General features: G+C 37.5%; 1 protein-coding gene across 1 annotated transcript in view; it reads right to left on the reverse strand.

Annotated features, from left to right (window-relative positions):
- The window catches only part of TMEM245 (transmembrane protein 245), an 80,089-nt gene that overhangs the window by 52,332 nt on the left and 5,705 nt on the right, over positions 1-22,052 (reverse strand). The window contains exons 2-7 of the mRNA XM_032181107.1: positions 17,944-18,061; positions 16,557-16,658; positions 15,838-15,945; positions 10,450-10,659; positions 5,860-6,029; positions 1,606-1,629 (exon numbers count right to left, since the gene is read on the reverse strand). Of these exons, the coding sequence (XP_032036998.1) occupies positions 1,606-1,629; positions 5,860-6,029; positions 10,450-10,659; positions 15,838-15,945; positions 16,557-16,658; positions 17,944-18,061 (732 nt within the window). The remainder of the gene's footprint in view (positions 1-1,605; positions 1,630-5,859; positions 6,030-10,449; positions 10,660-15,837; positions 15,946-16,556; positions 16,659-17,943; positions 18,062-22,052) is intronic.

The raw sequence follows: 22,052 nt of genomic DNA on the forward strand, positions 1-22,052 counted from the left end.
GTCCAACCATCCCCCTACCACCAACGTCACCCACTAAACCCTGTCCCTAAGCACCACATCCAACCTTTCCTTAAACACCCCCAGGGACGGTCACTCCACCACCTCCCTGGGCAACCCGTCCTGGTGCCTGACTGCTCTTTCTGAGAAGAAATGTCTCCTCATTGCCAACCTGAACCTCCCCTGGCGCAACTTGAGGCCGTTCCCTCTAGTCCTATCACTGGTTACCTGAGAGAAGAAGCCAACTTCCAGCTCCCCACACCTTCCCTTCAGGTAGCTGCAGAGAGCAATAAGGTATCCCCTGAGCCTCCTCTTCTCCAGACTAAACACCCCCAGTTCCCTCAGCCGCTCCTCACAGGACTTGTGTCCCAGGCCCCTCACCAGCTTTGTAGCCCTTCTCTGGACATGCTCCAGGGCCTCGATGTCCTTCTTGTAGTGAGGGGCCCAAAGCTGAACACAGGACTCGAGGTGCGGCCTCACAAGAGATGAGTATAGGAGGATGATCACCTCCCTGGGCCTGCTGGCTACACTATTCCCAATACATGAGTGTAGCATCACTCTGATTCACCCACTAGTACTGAAGTGGTAAGATATTTAGCTCCCCCCCTCCCCCCCTCTCAATTACCCTATTTTATCAAACACTCAAATATTCACTTTGAAAACTCCGAGTTTTTTCAGATGTACACATCCTACAGGCATCCTTCTCCAGCTCCCTGCTTCTCTGAAGCAATTGCACTGCCCAACCCTCACAAAGACATCGCTGTACTGAGGAGTTTTCCATATCACAGTCACACCAGAGGCCAAACACGGACTGATTCAGCTTTAACGTCTCTTGGGATGTGGGTTCTCCAAGACCAATAGCTAGTCCTGGTGGACTAAGATGAGTGAGGTCAACTGAGAACATTTCATACATAACACATCATGTACTTTTAAAATACATGCAAAAAAAAAAAAAGTTAGCTATACCAACTGCTATATTATTTATTATTATTTTTTTTAAACTAGCCGTCGTTCCCTGGGAGTGTTATTAGATTCCTCAGTTTTCAGAGCACAGGTACCCTCCTTTCACTCGTGCTATGCTCAGCATGACTGAATGTCAAGGCCAACTTGACATTTCAAAATGCCATAAAAGCAATGAGAGAAACCAGTCAATGCTCTGTATGCAAGCACCTGCGTTCCTAGCTTTACAATTGTGCTTCTCAAGCCCTGGCCCTCAGCACTCCCGAGTGATTTCAGGTAACCAGTGCATTCCTGGGCAGAGGACAGCTCTCAAGTCAGGGAATTCACTGGTTTTGTTACGCATATGTATGGTGAAGATAAGTGCAACTAAATCAAACTACCACTTGAAAAGCAATATTCTGCTGTACAAACCATGTATTTACGTGTGTTTATTTTAGAAGACGAGAAGAGATCAGGTAGAACTATATATGACCTTCAGTAGCTTATATCAAGAGCTGGAAAAGAGACACTTGGGAGAGAAAACTAAGAAGCAAGGCATGTTAAGGAGTTCATGCTGGAAAAAAAAAAAAAAACAAAAAAACAACAAACAAACCCTCCCCAAAACCGCAGAATCCATTAGTTGGAATCACAATTGTTCGGTTTATTTACCTTCTTATTAAGCCAGTGCCACAGCTTGTCAGTGGCAGAGGGAGATGGAAGAAAAGGGGAAAAAAAGACAAGAACACAGTGGAAAATTATTGAAAAACGCAGTAATAGAGGGAGGGGAAAGCAATGAGAGGCAGGCAGTCATCCACAGAATGAAAATGAAATCGTTCCAGACACAAAGGTAAACTGCAATAGGAAAAGAGCATAAAAACTTTGAATGCAAGAAAATAGATTTTACTATTAACATGTACTTTTTGAAATAAAGAGGGGATATAACAATTAAGAACGACTTTAATGATATTAACAGAGCAATCAGCATAACCTGGGCAATTCCAGTTTCATTATACTGGCAGCTAACATTTCAGAGTAGGATTTCTACTTTTGAGAAGTACACATTACTAAAATAACAAAACTTAACATGAGACACTTATTGACTCCATTAATACTCCAACCCAGGCAGTTTCATTTTTATTTCAAAACACCCTTGCTATGTCAATTACGATTTTAAAAAAAAATTTAGTACCACATTCATATTACGACACTCATATTCAATGTCACAACATAGAAAGAAATATCATGTACATAATTAAATCTGATATACACACAAAGCAAACTAAAGATCAAACAAATGTATGGACATTATTATTATTATTGAAACTAGTTCTCACCAAAGCACACACAAGTACACCCATTTTAAGGCTTAGTTTATGTAGGACTACACTCTTAACTTCAGATAGAAGCATAACCACAACAATGAAAAGCTTTAATGTTATTGTTCATCTGTGTTAGAGGTTGAGATCGAGTATATGAAGTTTGTTCTTCCCTGAAAATAAGAAATATTATTAAACTCTTAATTAATCTAGGGTTTTCACCAATTGCCTGAAATCATATTAGCTCTGAATAAAAATAAAACTTAAGGACATTATCTAATTTAAAAAAAAAAAAAAAAAAAACACCACTCAGAACGTTAATTAAGTTTTATCAGAAGCAAGAAGTGGATATACAAAGAAAGATGAACACCAGGGAATCTGAAAATAATGGATGTTACAAAGCACCCAGCTTTCCTACCTACTTGTACGGCTTCAGTGTACTCATCGAAAGAAGCACAGTTGTGGAAAACAATGACAATGCTTCAAAAGCCTCAAATTGCTACTGTACAGTTTGTTTTTATTTTACTTCTTACTGAAAAAATGTAGAAATGTAGATATGTTTACAGATTCAACATCATACTTTTTCCTCTAATGTTACTTTTTCATATACTAATAGTAAAATCTGCTGTACATTTGGATTATTTCAGGGAAAAAAGAAGTAGATCTCACAGTTGTATTACTCTACTTAACAACTATAATGCAACAAAAGCTAGAGCTCCAGTCTTAGCCTGAGCTTTAGCAGAATGTGAAAGGATGTCATTTTGGTATTTTTATGTAATTTCAGCCTCCTGGAATTGGATGATAAATACAGTAACTAGGAAATAACATCATATGTCAAAAATAATAATCATTTTACTATTAAGTTTTATTAGAGAAAATATGGGGGACTATACCTGCCTGTTATCTTACCAACCCCTATATTTAAGTAGTTCTATAAATGTGATCAATCTACATTTAAAAATAGGTTATAGCTTAAGTCTAATGTTTAGGTCATTCAAAATGAGTAAGGCTACAGCAACTTTTTCAGTTTATTACTGGCATACTGTCTATACCACATCTTACGTGTCTGTCGAAGTATTTCCTAGAATAGCACATGCACTGGTAGAGATTCTGTCTAGTTACTACCTGCTTTAACTACATGTTAAATTTTGTACCCGAAAAAACAAATTTTGACTTTACTCTAAGTATAAACAATCTAACGCAGTCCTCCATGTATAATATTCTACTACACTATATCTACAAAGCACCTTGTATTAACTATATGATTTGCAGAAGTCTACCAGAAAACATGCATGGAAAATAACAGCACATCCTAATTAGCACGTCTAGTGCGTGCAGCTGATCCACTGATTATGCTAAACTTTCTAGCAAACTCTAATAATAATAAAAAAAAACTACAGTCAAAATATTAAAACTTTTTATTATTATACTGAAGCAAATTATTAGTTCTTGACTGCTGTTAAGCATACTATAACTACTAAGTTCTAAGGTGATTAGATGGATAACAACAGAAACCTTTTCCCTCCTCCTTCCTCCAAGAAGCCTCCTATGTCTGAATTTCTGGGTTTGTCAGATCCAGGGGGCAAATCCACAATCAGGGACTAATGAATACAGTACTGACACTGTATTTCTAGAATCCACATTTAAACCAGGCCTGCACATATAGGCACAGCTTGACCTACTGTTTATAATGAAAATGAAAAGCAATGCCCTTTCTTTCTGCTCAATCAGAACTTCTCTTCAGTTCAAATTTGTCTGCATTTCCAAGACGATAACCAGAGGTTGATGAGCGATGGAAAAAGAAGTACAGAAGGTTTTGTTTTGTTTTGTCTTTTAACTACTTTTAGTTAAGAAATTGACCTAATCCTATTGGCATTGCTTCCCAAATTCTTTCCCAAATGAAGTATGATTCATCCACAATCCCACAACACAGAATAAGCATATCTCCAATAGAACTTAGAAATATGAAAGCATTAGTGTGACAAGCATTGGAAGCCCACAGTTCCAGCCACCCATGACAAAGCCAGGTGAATTTTAGTTAGAATTGTCACAAACAAGGACAACAGCATCATGCAGAATATCAAACGTCTTTCTTATAAGGGCCCGAAGAGCTTGGGTTGATTTAATACACACAGCACAGAGAAAGAAGGAATATGACTGTCAACTAAAAAATGGTGGGAAAGGCAAGATAGAGATATGTATTGTGTCAACACTGATCTTTTGCTTAGACAACAACAACATAAATATAAACTGACCTTGTATACATTTAAGCTGGAGAGTGGGAAGTTCTGGTGCACATTAGGACAAAAACCCCTACCTTCTTTGAGGAAAAAAGACTTAATGGAATTAGGAAGGATCCTGTATTGTACAGTTCTCTGATACATGGACACTGAACTTGACGACAGAGAAAATATATGCACTATTGTGCCTAGAGATTTTTCTTACTTCCAAAACAAAAGCTTTTAGTGAAAACCTTTGTATACTATAAGCTTTCCCCCTCTCCAACACATGAATCTTTCCCACTGTCTTTCAGAACCCCACTTAACTTGTTCGTAACTGTATTCTGGAGAGATTTTTCTTTTTCAAATTCTTCCTCAGTGAACCTTGTAGAACTTACTTATTTCCTACAGCCAGTTAATGCTTTTGTTGACCTTTTGGCATCCATTTACCCATTAGATCTGGGCTAAAGCACTTTATTTTCCTGTTGGAATTCAGAGGTATAAACTGCAAGCATCTGCCCAGGTGTTGATGCTCTGACAAATGTACTTATAGGATTCACTTCACTTACTGAAAAGTCTGAGGTAACAGATTTTTTTCTAAATCAGAGAATAACTCAACAAAAACAGTTACAGGAAATACGTTCTCACACACTAGCAAAACTATAACAAACAAAATATTTTATCAGCTTAAGTCAAAACTTAAAACTCTCAATAGAGGAGTCATCTTAAGTTTTATGGAGCTTTCCAACTCTGCAATTTGCAACGCAGATGCAGGTACATTTTGAAAGGAAGGGGAGAAGGGAGAGGATCACAGAAGCCTTATTCTACAGATCTTCCCAAATACCTTATTCCACATATTTCTTCTCTTCCAGAACGAAGCCCCCTTCTGTACCATGCCACTGTGTTCAACAACTATTCATTCATACCGTATAAAAAGAACGTGTTTCAAACTAGCTCAGGTCCTACCTTCCAGGATAAAGTGGGTTGCTTTTTAAAATTAAGTTTGCACGGTAAAGTAGTAACATTTCATTCTTCATATTCAAGCTCATTAAATTTAACTTCAAAATCTTTGTAATCAGATAAGGTGACTGAACTGTAGGAGGTTTGCATCATTCAAGTAAGGAATCTTCTAAAGTTAACTCAACTTTTTAAAAGTGACTTTTGTCAAGCTTTGCATATAATTACTGAACAAAGTTTAAACATGTACTTCAGTGTGAATAGTGACAGAAGAGACATGACCTAAATTACGCGGTAAGACAGATATACTTGTATACGTGACAGACGTGCCCATTAGTGACAGACATTTATTTTAGAGTTAAAGCATCTCAGCACACAGTTAACACAATAATATGAATGTTCAGGTTGCTTAGGAAAATATGTAGGAATACCTTACTGTCAAGCTTCAGCATGACTCTTCCAAGCCCTCTGATGGGTCGTGGAGCAAGAGCTTCCTGACGTTCCTTCACAAAGTTTTCAACAAGTTGCCACCAACTTTTGCAGCGGTTTGCCATGAAGTTCAGAACTCCAAAATGAACCACGAGCTTTTTCAGTGCCCAAACTGCAACCATAAGAAGGAAATCAAGTATTAGTGATTCCAGAGGAGCACCACAAGACTACGCATCTATTCCAGTCTGAAAGATCTATGAAAAAGAAAGGAAAAGAGTAAGTTTTAATTTGCATTAGAAACCACTTTCAGAATTTTGAAGTGGTTTTACTGCTAATCTCCTCATTCATTTTACACACACGCCTATCAGCGTGGAATTTAAACTACACAAGCACAAAAGTGACTGTGCACTGCACACTTAGGCATACCATTCCACAAGTCCAGTGCAGTGCATTTAGCACACACTCACACATTTTCCACAGATACTACCTTGAGAACTTAGCGGTATGGGATATGTAACAGAAATTGTTCAGCCTCATTTCTTAAGTTTGAGGCCTTCTATTCTGTTAAATCTGCACCTTCCATTTAAGGACTGACAGCAGGTCATGAAGTGAACACATAAACCTTCAACTGAAATGCAACTACTGATTCATTATTGCTTTTTAACATCTAAAGCATTGTCCTGAGATCAGCTTTACATCTCGGCTTCAAAATGACCACTGAAATATTCACACTGTTCCTCAAAACCAGACAAAAAAATACATGAACTTTATTATTATTATTGTTACAGCAAATAGCTTTTCTCCAACATTCCTAACCCATCCTCTTAATAACACTAGAGAAGCCTCAGCATTAATTACAGAAACAAAAGATCACATTGGTTTACCTCCAATGAGATATAGCACAGAGACTTCTGCATAAGGCTTATCAGTCTAGTTCTGTATCTCTGTTCTCCTTCCATTAACTGAGTACATGTATATATACAAAAATTGTGAAGCATCACGTTAAGGAATGCGAAGGCAAATAAAGCATGCTACATACAAACCTTCCTTGGAACCTAATGGGCCTTAAATAGTCATGATTTATCTGCCATATTTCAACAGAATGCTACACCACTCAAAATACTTGTCTTTATATCACTGAAGAAAGCAGGCAATCTTCCAAATCCAACAGCAAGTGTAACATCACAACAGAGAAGTTCATTAATTCATATTATAAACAAACATTTGCATTACAACTCATTTTACTATGTCGATGAAAACATACCAGTCACAAAAACATCATTACACGATCCTTTATGCAGGTATACCTTAATGTATTTGGCAGTGACAGATCTGGAGGTCTCACAACCCTGTCCTCTCATGAACTATGGATGCAAAAACCTCTAGACAAAAGTATGCTAAATCCCCAAATACTGAAAACTGATTCTGAAGGAAAACAAAGTAAAGCCATTAGCAAGAGAATCACATTCAGGTCATTTCTCCTTCATTTATTTATTTTTTTACCAGAAAGTAAGTAACAGTCAATGTCACACATAGATCAAAAATTATACTCAACATTAAAAATTGTACTTAAACAGTAAAATAACTTTCTGTGATTTTTTTTTTTTTTTTTCAAACCAGCAGCACTCCTTTGGTTATATCACATTTACTGTAACATCCAATACTGAACTCTCCACCACTAAATTCAAACATACTTTTATTTTTTTTTTCCTCCAAACCAAACGTATTACTTACTGCCACACTTCACCACCACAATAATGTCTCTGCCCTCCAAAATTCTCATCACACTTCTATTTGGAGGTATCCAAAATGGCATACATAACCCCAAAGGTTAACTTTTGATTTCCACCGTGCATTTATCAAGGTGCCACAATATTATCTGTAAGCCATTTGTGTAATAGTTTATATGAAGAGCTCACTGAACAATTCAGAGGTTTGGTTTACTTACCTCTGGCACCACCATGTGGCAAATACAGGATTTATTCTCTTAAAGAAATAAGCTCTCTAATAGGCTTTCTAATAAATATCACCTGGTAAACAAAAAAGAGAAAATGGTGCAAGAGCCAGCACCTAACTTTTAGGTTGAAGCTTGGTATGATAGAAAGCCACTGATGGTAAATACACAAACCGTTCCTCAGCATTATGGAGCCAGCTGGCATTTTACAAGTGATCAGCATATTTGAAATGACATTCTAACCTTCTGCTATTAAATATAAATGCTTAAGTATCTTCTAGAATAACTGACGGCACACTCATTGAAAATGTGGTGTCAAAAGGTCCTAGAGTCAATCGCACAGCTGTAATTGTGTGAAGATGAAATGAGTCAAGAGAAAAAGCCAAAAGGAGTTCTGTTATTAGAAAACATGAGCAGAACAGAAATACTGCATAGTAAGACATTTCAAACACCTACGGGGAGCAGAAAGTGACCAAAAGACAAAAACTGAACTAAAAAAAAAAAAAAAAAAAAAAGACAGAACGAGCAAGAAAGTAAATGAAAGATCTTAAAACAAGACAAATACCAGGATCCCCAGGCTCTCATCACTGAACCAGTGCTACAAGTGTTCCACAGTCTGGTTTAATGCTTAGCTTTTGAATTCAAAATTCATTTTTCACCTTTTTATATTATGCAGTAAGCATTTTCTATACCTTAAATTCAACAGTTTTAAAGAAGCATCTCATCTCATTCTGTTGAAGTACAAAGATAAATGGTACCAAGATATTACTAATAATCTAAATACTGTTTCATGTATGTCCTGTCTACCAGCGTGAGGAACCTGGGCAAAATTAAGCCCTTTCTACTTAAAGGTGTTTTGTTGTTGTGGTTGTTGTTTTTGAAAGATACTATAAGCATTTTCCTCAAAGTCTCAGAAGTTCTTATAGTCTCCTTAGACTTGGAAAGTCACAAGAAAACTTGCTTTATATGCCTTCTTATTTTCCACCACTAAGTATTTTTAATACCAGCTCTCTTTTAATGGCCCAGGTTATCCTCATTTGCACTCTCACACTTGGTAAGTGTGATCCAACAGTCTAAGTTTGTCTCTGTTTATCACTATACTGCCTTTTCATAATATTTTTGATGATCTAGTTATATTCATCAGTTATATGCCCAAAAAAGCAACTACCTGTATACCCAGTGATGCTGCTAAGACAACAGGAAACAAATATTCTCAAAATTAACTTACATTTTGACTTGAGTTTATTGCTCAGGTAGAGGATTTAAACTTAAGGACTGGCAGCAGCAGTGTTCACCCACTTCAGTTACAGATGTATGCTCTGGTCTATGATTTCTCTGGCTTTTCTTTCCCACACAAGCAGACATGTCTAAACAGTGGTTATGTCCCTCCAAGACTTTGTGTAATAAATAAATTATGCCATTTAAGCTCCACTCCTAGCTAGTTTACTTGATTTTCTAACCCCTTTATCATTTGTATGACATATGACCACTCTATCATCACCATTTGCCAGGTTGCCCAGACACCAAAACTGGGGAGTTTCTCCTGCAGCAACTGCAATGGAACGAAACAAAGATCAAAACTCTCTCTTTTTAGCCTGTGTTCAGCTATTTGTATGCCCAACATCACCCTTTAGCTCCAGCTACAGTGTCACAGTCAAATGCACAGCTGCTTCTTTCACCATGCCTCTCAGAGCCTGTGACCTGTCAGCATATACAGCCCATACCGGAGCACAGGGAAAGAGTAAGCAGCTCCATGGGTACTTCAGCTGCCTCCTGAGAACAACCCACAGAACTTAGGGAGAGAATAATTAGCTACACTTTAATGTTAGATATCTCAAAAAATGCTGAAAGCTAGAGTTTAAAGAAAATAGCTCAGAGAAAGATGAAAGAAATTGGGTAACTGTGTTTATGGAGGATGAAGAGAGAAAAGACTTTCACATTCATGGTAGCTCAAGCTTATTTCCAGAGTTTTTCCCTACCTACCCTCCAAAAAAGGTTTTTGCAAAAAAAGTGGCATTCAGCATTAAAATAACTTCTTCAGATAGCTTATCATAAATATTCCATTCTTTCTTGCTATGTAAGAGAACAGATACATGTATATGTGAAGTGGCAAAACTAATTAACCTCAGAGCTAGAGTCAGAACCAAATTTCTCGTGACTTGTCCACAAAACCTAGCAACCCTTTCTCAATGGAAATTAAAACAGATGCATGAGCTATATTTAAATATTGAGTAACAGCTAAAACATTCTCTATCTATAGGGACAAAAACACGAAAGACATCAAGAGGAAGAAAAACAAAGTACTCCAAACCCAAAGGTATTTGTGCAATGTAAGGTGTGTCACTAAATTATTCCAGGTAACATACATACTAACGACAGTCAACAGACAAAGCAATTCTACAGCGACAGAGTTGTCCACTACGTGGTAACAGACAGCACACATGAATCCTGTTTGAAGCTACAATTCACCAAGAACATTGATTGTCACATACTTGAACTCTGCACACTTCAGAGTCTCGAAAAAGTTTTAAATTTAAAGAACTCATATAAGCCTACAGGCCTTTCCTTTTACTTTACCCAAAGCCTAGGGCAACCCAAAATCATCTTTTAAAAAAGATTTCTAGTAATTGATTACTACCTGCAAAAGGCACTGGCAATAGCTGCACAATCCAGAAATTTAGCCAGATCTGGACAATGACAATGGCCCACACAAGCGTAACGAAGTAAACATCACTGGTTTTCTTTTTTTTAAGGAAAGATCCAATCTCAGGTCTTTGTCTGCTCCCAGAAGAGGATGAAGAGGAGAAAGATGAAGAAGCTTGTGGAGGCTGTTCACCTTCTGTTGCACCTAAAACAAACAAAAGCAAACAAATTGGAAGTTATGACATTAAAGGTCACCACAGAACAGAATATACTTCCTAGAGACAACTTATTCTGCCTGTTTTTTTTTTTTTCTTTCTCCTTTGTTATTTCGCTAGAAGAGAGGGACAGCTTGACACTGATTTGAATTTTGGAGAGCTAGAATAAGGCCACGTTAGCTCTCCCACAGCATGCTACACCATGCCAGGCAATGCAGGGAGCTGAGTAGAGATGCTATAGCCCCTAACAGGCCTTCTGTTGCTGCACGTAGATTAAAAAACCAAATGCACTTTAGCAAATAACCACAAAAACCTGAAAACCACAAAATAAATTTCGCTTTCAGCAGGAAAGCAGAAACCTGTGTCTTAAAATAAATCTCAAATTTCTCTTCAAGGACTCAAACAGAAATCTTAAATTTGCTCAAAGCTCGTTTAAACAAAACATAGTATACACTGAGGAGGATGCTCATATCTTACAAACTTCTTACTACACTTCATTTTCTGAACACTACAAATACAGCGCTCACTGTGATCCTGAATTGTTTCTATAACCTACTTTAGTAACAAAAGCAATCAAAGATTAGTGGCTAACAAATGCTGTCATTCATTCATAAATTAGTAAAGATTGAATTCAATCCAAAAAAATGTGAGCTGATGGGTTAAAATCAAAGGCACTTAAGAATAAACAGCCAATAGCCATTTCAGGCAATAGTATTAATGTGCAAGTTAAAGTTCTCTATACAAGAACATACCAACTTTCTGTTTTTATTTTTTTTATTATTATTTTTTTTAACTTCTTAGTTGATAAGTCTGCCTAATATCAGGCTAGTATGGATGATTCCAAATCCGTGTTCAGTCACTGCATGTACCACCTCTCCCCGAGAACACCATTATTAAATTTTACTCAGGCCGCATGCTCAGCTGCATGAGGAGAAATGCCCAAACTTTCCATGCACTACTACTTGAAAAACATTTACTGCCATTGTGGAAGAATGGGAACACCTGAAAAGCTACTGGGTGCTGAAGAATAGGAGGAAATTTGTACGCTGGTACACAGTGCTGCAGGTAAGCAATCAACACTGGACCTGTTTCACATCAACACTTTCCTCTCATTAAGAAAAACTGTTGTTGAAACTACTACCACATGCATATCAAAAAATTCACAGTTCACACATGCAATGTTAGCTGCAACGTGTCACTAAAGCTACTCCTAGACTAAAGCGTGACAGCTAGAGCGTACAGAAGACAGATTTGTCATACGTGTACAGTAGTGGCAAGTGACAAATTCTGCAGCCTCACACACTGGATGAGCACTCTTCTTTTGTTGTAGAAAGCTGCACTGGTGTTCTACAAGTAAGGGGAACTATTTTTAGAGCTATGTAATTCCCAAACACACTAATACAGTAACGCAGATTTACTGATCCACCCAGTTGGACACCGAGACAATGACAGATACATCAGGTGGATGCTGGTAACGTTTTTGGTGGAACTTCTGAATGCTTCCAAAGGAATTACAGGAGAAAACCTAAAAGGAAGAACTCTGCAAGCAGCCAAATACAGCAGATGCTCCAGGTGGAATGCTCCTAGGCAAATCAGCTGATGGAAGGAAGGCCAGCCCTATCATACTTCAACTTCGCTTTGGACAAAAAGACAGAAGGTACTTTTTCATAATGGGGTAGAAAGTTACCTGTAAACAGAAGCTTTCCTAAAAGGATAGAAGTGTTTTTGTCATAAGAAATAAAGGGGTCAAACATTCCCCTGTACTTCACAGCCTATACTTGAAGAAGCAAAAAAGCACACAAAGAAACAAACAAACAAAAAAAAAAAAAGCACACAAACTACAGAAACACAAAAAGTGTTTACTTGAAAGTAGAAGATCCATAACTGAGAATACTCCCCATCTATTCAAGTTATTCAACACCTTTCTTATTACATTTTCCCTCAAAATGTAATACATGTCAGAAGTAACATGACAAAAAGCAGAAACTCAAATGTCCACCAAAGGGAAGGAAATCCTAAAAGCCAAAATTCAAAACAAATGAATTTAGGATGATGAAGCCTGTGCCTCAAGATTAAAATTACCTATCATTTTGTGCCCCAAAAGCATTTAGTAATATGACCTTTATGAAAGAAAAAAAAAATATTACTTCCTTTGGTAATGAAAAATGTTTATCAACAAATTTTTGCAATGAAGAAAACCTTAACTAAATAGCAGCAACAATAACATTAAGAGTAGTACCAATGAAACTGACTCACTCTCTTACAGCTTCCCTATTAACATAAATCAGACTACACAGAATGCAAAACACAGATGGGAATAAGCTGGCAGGAAAAAAAGAAGGAGAAAAAAGAAAAAAAGAGACTATAAAAATCCTAGGGGATCCCAAGACGTGACATCTTTTTCAGAATTTAGTTCCACAGTACTTGAAGCTGAACTATACCAGCGCTGCCAATGACCCAGTCTTCTTCTCGTGCCAAACACACGGACTCCTTAGCATCAGAAATGCCACTCAGGTGACCGTATTGTAAGCCAGTTCACAGATTTGATCCAGTCCAAAAAACAAACAGCACAAATGAAAAAAGCCACGTTTTGTTGGCAAGGTGAGCTCTGCAAATCAAGGTGTGAGTGCCTCATTAACACAAACGGAGAAGGACCATCGGAATCTCGACTTAGAGTAATTTCGATTCTATAAAATTTCACTAACTGTGGTCCATCGTGGCTTTGGAGACAAAACCTGAAAAGCACCTTTTTATCCTCAGAGTAATGACAGCATGACAGTCTTTCCCAAATAGCTAATATAACAGCCTATCAAGAATTCTACCAAAATCAGAATATACAATACAGGGGAGGGGGGGAAGGCATGGAAACATTTAAGGATTTTGGTTTCTATTATATTCGAAGCCAGCAAGACAACAATCTTACCTACAAGGCAGCTAGCAAAAACACGGCAGTAGTGCCTGTTTCTGAAGCTGGATACTTGGGTGCACTTGCTGCATGCTATGGAAATTTCTGGGAACTTCCTAAGTTAGATCACCTTCCTTCTATCATTAAACTTCCCACTGCTAACACTAAAAAGCAGTATTCAACTACAAAATTAAGAAAACAAATAGCGCTCAGGAAAAAATAAAAAACTGTAAAATCACTACAGTTTGTTTTCCTTCCTGTTTTCTTCATGAACAAACTGAAGCACAAGAACAGTCAGTGCTTCATGTTTGTACTGTTCTGTGATTGAATTAATACAGTACATGTATATGCCTATCTCCTCCTACTTGCAGTTAACCAACCTTGACAATTGCTGACATATATTTAGAGTAGATACAAGGAAGATCCCATGAAGTCTGATAGATGGTACAGAAAATTTCCAATAGCTTATACTTCTCATAAAATAACCGTGTATTACACTACAAGTTCCAAAGCAGGACAACAAAACATCCAAAAATCGTGACAGCAGACAAACAACAGAGTTATGTTTTCTTAACCCTGCAGGTAGAAACTTTTCGCTGTACAAGATCGATGTTTTATCACCATTCAAATAGAAAATCCAAACCAAAGATCACCAAAGCAAACACTCATGACAGAATACAATGCTGCTTCCCAAGAGACTGTTGAGAAAGTCTTTTAGCTATTGTTGAATGAAGACAGCAAACACTGTATTTTTTCGTTTCCTGTTGTGAAGGAAAACAAAAACAGAACTCACAAGATTAAAAAAAAAAAAAAAAAAGTCATCTGCCTCAAGAAAGTAAGTCAAAAAAAGCACTCGCTGTAGAAGATACCTTTGTAAAGCTGATGTAGTTTTCTTTCAGCCAAGAAAGGTTACATCTTGAAATCACAAAAGAAATTGTCTTTATGAGGAAAAGGGATTACAACTGGTGTGTAAGTTTAAAAAAAAAAAAAAAAAGCATAACCACTTATACAGCACACTTGTGGGAGACTGTCACTTGACCAGATGTCCAAAATGTAGCCAAAAAAAAAAAAACAACCAACAACTAATTTCCAAGATACAGCAATATAAGGAAATTGTCACCATTCTCGAATTTCAGGACATATGTGTTCTGTATTTATTTTCATGATAGGCTTGTAAAACACAGAAACAAAGATAAGAAAAGAGTAAGTTGTCTAAAGCTGCCTGTTTTACATTTAAAAAAGAAGCACTGTTTCAAATACAGTTTACACTGACATATTTAAAATTTGGAAGTGTGTTCATGTTTCACCAAAAGATTTCTGAAGAGATTGTTCTACATCAACTGTTTTACACCTGATAGCTGAAGTAACTTTTTAGTTTCGTGCAAACTAGCCTTTAGGCAGAAGTTTTTAATGCTAGATGCTCAGAGCATCCTTTTTTGTACACTCACTATGTTCCCTCCTTTTTATAGTTCACATGTTTCAGACAACATAAAGAACATCCTACCTTCAAGAAGACTGCAAAGACACAGCCAATTTCAAGTTTAAGTTTTGGAAGTTCATATTCTGTCAAGTTGAATGACCTGTTTTGCTTGTCTACTTATAGGAAACTGATGAAACCTTTCAATTACCAGAGATCCCCATAATAGCTTATTTTTTAGTATCCCACTCCATCAAAGGCCTACCCAGAAAAATGATAATAAGGCTTAAAACCAGAGATGGACATGTAAATACCCTCCTTGTAGTTCTTTCAAGCCTTTTCTTACAGATTTCTGGTTCTGTTATTGCAACTGAACATACCATGACTCAAAGCTACATTCTCAAGTAAAGACTGAGCATTAGTTTAAAAGGAGAGTAAAGCTTTTTGTCATTGTGATGTACAGGAAAGTCATTCTGGCTGTTAACACTTGTGAAATCCAGTTATATCTTTTAACTCACAACAAGTCAAAGAGAAGGGGGGGAGTGTAAATAAAATAAATAATAAATATTAGGGGGAAAAATGCCCTCATTCTGAAAAAAAAAAATCTGCTAGTCAGGTCTTCTAAATGTACAGAGAACCACATGCTACAATTCTGAAGACAGCTCTTAGATAATAATAATTGTCTTAACATTGTTAAAAACAGATAAACCACTTTCATAAAGTATAAATGTGCTATTTTGGAAGGGATGAAGAGGAAGGGGGCTCTTTTGAAACTTGTTCTTAATTCCCTCTAATTTCATGCCTTTAGAGAAAATTCAAATATTTTCTTACAGAGTATTCAGTCACCTGAGGGTTGTGAGGAACGTTCATTACTGGACTCATCTTCTGTCATTGAAATTGCCATGGCAATTGTTGAAGCAGCAATGGAAATCATCTGACCAGGAAGCTCTGCCCCTGTAAAAAAAATATGTGTGTATATAAATAAAAAAAGGCTCTGGTCTTAAAACGTTTTATTTGTCACTTGATATCCACTGAAGCTGCAGAAATAACAATAACAAGCATCAGAAATAACAAGAGAGGAAAAATATTTTTCTCAAAGTCTAAACACAAACTGTGTTCTTAAGAAACTGATATATCCAATAATTTGTGATTACTGTAAGAAGCTTGCTGGATGGAGCTTTCTCACTACTAAACCCATACTGCTCATTTATTTCAAAGTTAGCCTTCAATTCCAAATTTCCTGGGCTTTACGCTTGAAGCTACATGTAGGATTCTCTAGAATTATTGAAATATATTCTAAACTTCATAGTTATGGGGGACTGGGCTTGAAAATATGAGTAACTACTTTGTTATGGAAAACAGTCAATTGCAAAGATTTTCTGTGAAGAACCAAAGATTCATTTCAACATACATAAACCACTTTGAAACAACTGTACTAAAATCTTACAGTTAATTCTGGAAACGTATATGATATTGAATTTACAGTAATACAGTCGAGATTCCCTCTCTTGACTTCACATATCTTTTGCCTCCAATAACAGAAGACATAGTGACTCATTCCTTACCAGAAGACTCCTTTCCATTCTGCTGCTCATGCAACATGCCTACAGTCATCAGAACAACTATAACCAGGAACACGGGAATTCTCCAGGAACCTGCCACAGAAGCTGAAAGAGATGGTATTTTTTATTAAATAAAATAATAATAATAATAATAAAAGATGGCATACACCATTGATGAACTCTGTACTTAGCAAAACTAAGAAAAGTGCCCCACCTACAAGAACAATCCAGGGAGAAATGAAAAAGTGTCAAAAGGCAAGCAGGCTTTCTTCATTCACAGCATCAAAGAATAGGAAAAACAGGCAAGCGAGTTTCAGAATTAATAAAGCAAGCTGTTAAAATTTCTAACATCAGTGACTTTAAACTATGCTGATGATGTACCTTAGAAAATAATTTCCAAACAACACACAGCATTACATTAAGATATACACAAAGGAAAAACATTTTAGAAATCAAAGGCAAAACAAATCCCTCCCCAAATATGGATTTATTGTTAAATCTCTAGGGTGGCATCAAGCAGTGCTTTTCTTGGGTTTTGACTTTTCAGCTAGTACTTCCAGAAAATATAAGACTGTCAAAACATAAGCATAAGCAAAGCCACTCTGTGCAGCTTCAAACCTCAGGAAAGTGTCCCTGCATGTTCAGAAAACTCCCTGAAACCTCTTGCTAAACCAAAGTTAATCATGAAGCATGCTCTGAAACCTTCCATCATGATAGCCTTTTATTATTTATTTATTATTTGCCTAATACCGCCAACATAAACTCTCGTATGATAATATAATCTGACGCTGTTATATTAAATATGCAAATTTTATAGTAGTATAATCTAATGTTTAATACTAACAGATTATAGTAATCTTGTATTTGCATTAACATACTATACAGATCACACAGTAAATTTGTTTGAAATTGCTGGTATCAACATTCTTGTTGACTGCACTTGGTCGGTTGGGTTCTTGCTTTTTTTTATTTTGTGTGTGGTTTTTTTCCATCTTTTATTCCTACTGTCAAATGCATTTTACAGCTTGAGCCTTGGTTAATGACAAGTCTGAAAATATAAAATTAAAAATAAAAAAAAATCCCAACCCGTCCCTTCTGTCAGGAATCAGTAACAGGTCTGTTATTGCAAGAGCCAAATAAAGGGAAACCACAGCAACTGCACACTGGGCAGCAGGAGAGGAAGGCACAAGCTGCTCAGCTCCTTGATGCTCTTCTCATTCCTTACTCCAAGGCTCTCTGCTGGCCACGTGCAGCCAGTTACTGAGCAAAGAAAACCTGCATCTTGACTGAGGCTCTATCAAAGGATTTAGAGAAAAAGCAAGAATAGCTTTGATTTCAAGACAACTGAATCACTATGAACACATTAGAAAAATAACTCGTTGTTACTCACCTAGGTGAAAGAGCAGCATGATCCAGACAGGAACGGAGACTGCTTTTAAGTAGCGCTCGGTGCTTATATTCCACTTGAATGAAACCATCAACAGGTAACCGAGCACCAAGGTCCATATCTTTAAGAGAAAGATACACACAGATAAATATTCATACTTGCAATACAGACACATTTCTGTGCGCACACACACGTACCCCTAGCTGATACAGCAGGACTGATGTCAGGTTTTATTTCCCAAATGCAGGCTTCCAAAGGAAACCCCAAAGGAAGACTGTGCAGCTGAGACCAAGCGATTGCTCTGAACTTCCACTGGAAGGTCAGAGCCTAAATGAAAGGGGGCCACCAGAAGCACCAGAGGGGCCTCTGGGAGACAGAGCCAGCAGAGCACCACTCCTCCTAGCAGGGCACACTTCTATCAAAGAAATAATCAAGTTTATACCAAAGATGGTCCTTAAGAAGCTCAATAAAAACTGCTGCTCCTCAGCCGTGCTGGTTCACGGAACAGTCCTGCCTTTAAAATGACTCATGACACGCAATTTTATCAAAGATCATTTAACTGAAGTCAAAAAACATTTCTGTGGTAGCAGATGAGATGTGGTCATTTGCTTTTGCTGCTTGTAACTGCTTTCTACAAGCCTGCTCACCAGATAAATGACAACAGAGAATTCTAATTAGGACTAGAGATGAAGGACTTTAGCTTGGAAATGGTGAAAAGATGAAAGTGGAAACTGTAAGAGACAGCTAGAGATAGAAAGTTGCTACTCAGCAAAAGATGTGAAATAAAAAAAGGTATAAAAATATTTTTTAAAAGAGTGGTTCATTACTGTAAAATTCTTATCTATATAAATATAGATATACAAATAATAATATTTCTGATGTTTCTAAAAGGTCTGAAGGAAATCTCAACTACACAGAGCTCAGCAGCCAAGCACTGATGGAGCCAGGTAACTTCAGCAGGAGCACTCAGGCACTTAAGGCAATTCAAAAATCACTTCAGAAATGTGAGCAAACATATGCCCTTTTCATAAAATCTTTCACATCAAAGCTGGTCAGTCCAACGTTTCCACTGTCACCTATCTGTAGTCACAAAGCAATGTAATACTTCTGGCCAAATACAGGCTCCAGACTAAAGCCTAAAACTAATAAAACTCAGACATTTAGATTAAACTCAAAAAACAAATCAATTTTGACCTCAAGTGCATCACAGCATGCCTTTCACAGCACAGGTTCGTAACATATCCCCTCACAAGTTGTATTGCAGTGCAGTTTTAGGCAACTCAGCATGAAGGTGCTGCCCTACTCCCCACTATCAGCAACACAGCATCTGTGTGTCAGGCATATTCCAGCATTAAGACAATTTTTCTCTTTGGCTTTAATGATAAATTGCAAAACACTGACACTGAGTTCATAAATTAGGTCTTCTGGTTAAAATACACCACATGTAGGAGACTAACAAGGCATAAGCCTATGTTTCACAGCCAGCTGAAAGCAACTGACAAAGCAAATTCACATCAATGGACAGTGGATTTTATCCCTTGCTAACTTGGCAATAGCCTTATTTTTTTTTTAACCCTTCAAATGCATGTTATATAGCCCTTCCCACTGTTTTTTTCTGAATAGTTTCCAAAGGTTTTGGCCACATTAAAAGTGAAAGTGTTAACAACCTCTTCATTATTACACAACCATCTCAACAACAGCCACCATGGAAATGAACAATCAAAAGATACTGTCTACTTTCATCAAAATTAAGCTTTTTTAATTTAAGTTTAATTATTGCACTAAACCCAGAGTAAGTACAAAATCCATGCTAAACCACAATACATATAAATGTATTTGTATACAGCTAACCAGGTGACTAATGCACACACTTTGGATACTGCAGAATCCATCTGCTATCACAATTTCTTATTTACCAAGCTGAAGTCAGTCGCAGATACCTAACTTTCCCCATTTACTCCGAGATTTTAAATGCCGATCCAATCCCAATCATACTTACAGGTATGCACAACTCCCATATTTCAGAACTGTAGGATGGTTTAATCCCGTAAGCTTTCCTTCTTCTTTCCCTCACTTATCCTCATTGTCTGAACAGACAGCAAAGACCTCACTCAGCGTATCTCCTTTGCGTTTTGTAGCACCTCTTGCAAATTTAAAAAGATATTCTTTTGCCTTTAGACATATTAAAAATAAATAAATAAGCAAGCTGCATACTTCCCTGAATAAGTAACTGTAAGACTGCACTGCAAGTTCTCAGGGTTCATCATCCACTGCTGGGCTACAGCAGTAAATTTAAAAGACCAGGTCTAGAGATGTCTATGCAAGTCTGAGGGGCTTCAGTTCCTTTTAAACTGACAAATGGAGGAAAAATTACACCGCAAAAAAAAAAAAAAGTTGCAGCTTTTATGTTAAGATCAAGCATCTGCTTCAGTGTTTTGATTTCCCTTTTAAATTTTACTGCTGGAACATCTAAGATTTATCAGCATGGCTGTTTCAACGTTACCAGAAGTCTGCTTCCAGTTGTAGTTAAAGCTGGGAGAACGTGAAAATCTGCGAAATGCCTTGGCATCATTTTTCAACGAGAATGAGCTCTCCTCTCTCTTCCTCCTCAGCTCTTGACACCGGTTATGTCGATGAGTAAAACCCTATATTTGCACAGCTCCCCCTTCCTGTCAGCAAGTTACTCTCTACGGGAGAGGCTTCAGAGCTGAGCTCATTCAGCAGCTCGCTGCTGCTGATCACCGAGGCAGCTCCCTTCTCTCCCTTCTCTCTCTTCTTTCTGCACACCAGCCTTCACGTCCGCCCAGGCAGCTCAAGCTTCCTCAGCTGAAAGAAAACTACTCTGAAAAAAAGTTTATAATCTAATTCAGCTATAGCTGAGCATCCCCCAGTTAACAAACTTCCTGAATACTGCACGGAAACTGTCCCATCATAAACACGACAGTGAAGATCGAGGAGAACGAAGAACAGCTACTTCTGATATCTGCCTTGCCAACCTCCCAAACATTTCCATGTTTCAAATGGCATGTTTCAACTCTTCCTTCTTCTAGCTTTCTACCCTCTGCCTTTGGCGTCTCTAAATTTATTGTTTGTTTGTTTTGTTTTTGTTTCCCTACCCTCCCCCTTTTTTTTTTAACGGAGTTATTTAAAGCAGCTTGAGGAAGCTCTGGATCCAATTCAATTCAAACATTTTCCTATTTCCAGTTTGCTTCAGGGCTACGACAAAACAAGAAAAACCCTCACCACTTCCCTCCCTGCAACATTTAAAAACGAAATTTTCATTTAGAAGTTAACAATTTTCATGAGTTTTTCTTAAAATAGGAAATACTTCAAACATTCACTAGCAGCCTTAATCTCTGGCAGCTGCCATACAAAATCCATCGACTGTGCATAGCACCTTCTGGTTCCCTCCCTGCTCCTTCATCAACCAGCTTTAAACAACAGCAAAGGATAAGCAGAGGAAAGGGTCATTTATCCTTCCCTGTACAGCTTCCTATTGCAGAAACCCATTTCCTCCAATAATATTTCCATTATAAAAAAAAAAAAAAAAAAAAACACACACACAACCCTTTGGCATGTGATTATCACTTACTTTGAAAATCAGATTATGGACCATCAGAACAAGAGGACGCTTCCAAGCTGCCTCAAGCACACACCTATCTAGGCAGCACACAAATAAATCCCTACAAAAAAGGGACTTCCTCATTTTAGTATTCTGCAGTCAGCAGCAGTCACACACACACACCCAGGAGTCTTCTCAGCCAACTCCACGTGTGTTTTGCAAAGTTTTAAAATGGTGCTACACTGAGTGAAGCTGGTTGAAGAAGAGATCTTGTGACAGCAGCTCGTTATTTCTACCTCCTCGTCCTCGCTGGCAAAGGAACGAACCCATGGCAAAAGCTGAGCAGAACAGCGTGGACTTGAGAACTGAAGACACGCTAGGCTTTAAATGCATAGCTAAAACTACAAACATCCCAGCATCTTCTTTATCCGTACACTTGAAAATGTTTTTCTAAACAAGAAAATAGACAATAAGATGGCAAGTAAGGAATTACGGAAACGTCATTTTTATTCCAGTTTTCAGAAGCAAAATTAATTTCACCTGGCTTTAC

Source organism: Aythya fuligula, chromosome 2, assembly GCF_009819795.1.
Source record: "Aythya fuligula isolate bAytFul2 chromosome 2, bAytFul2.pri, whole genome shotgun sequence".
Lineage (NCBI taxonomy): Eukaryota > Metazoa > Chordata > Aves > Anseriformes > Anatidae > Aythya > Aythya fuligula.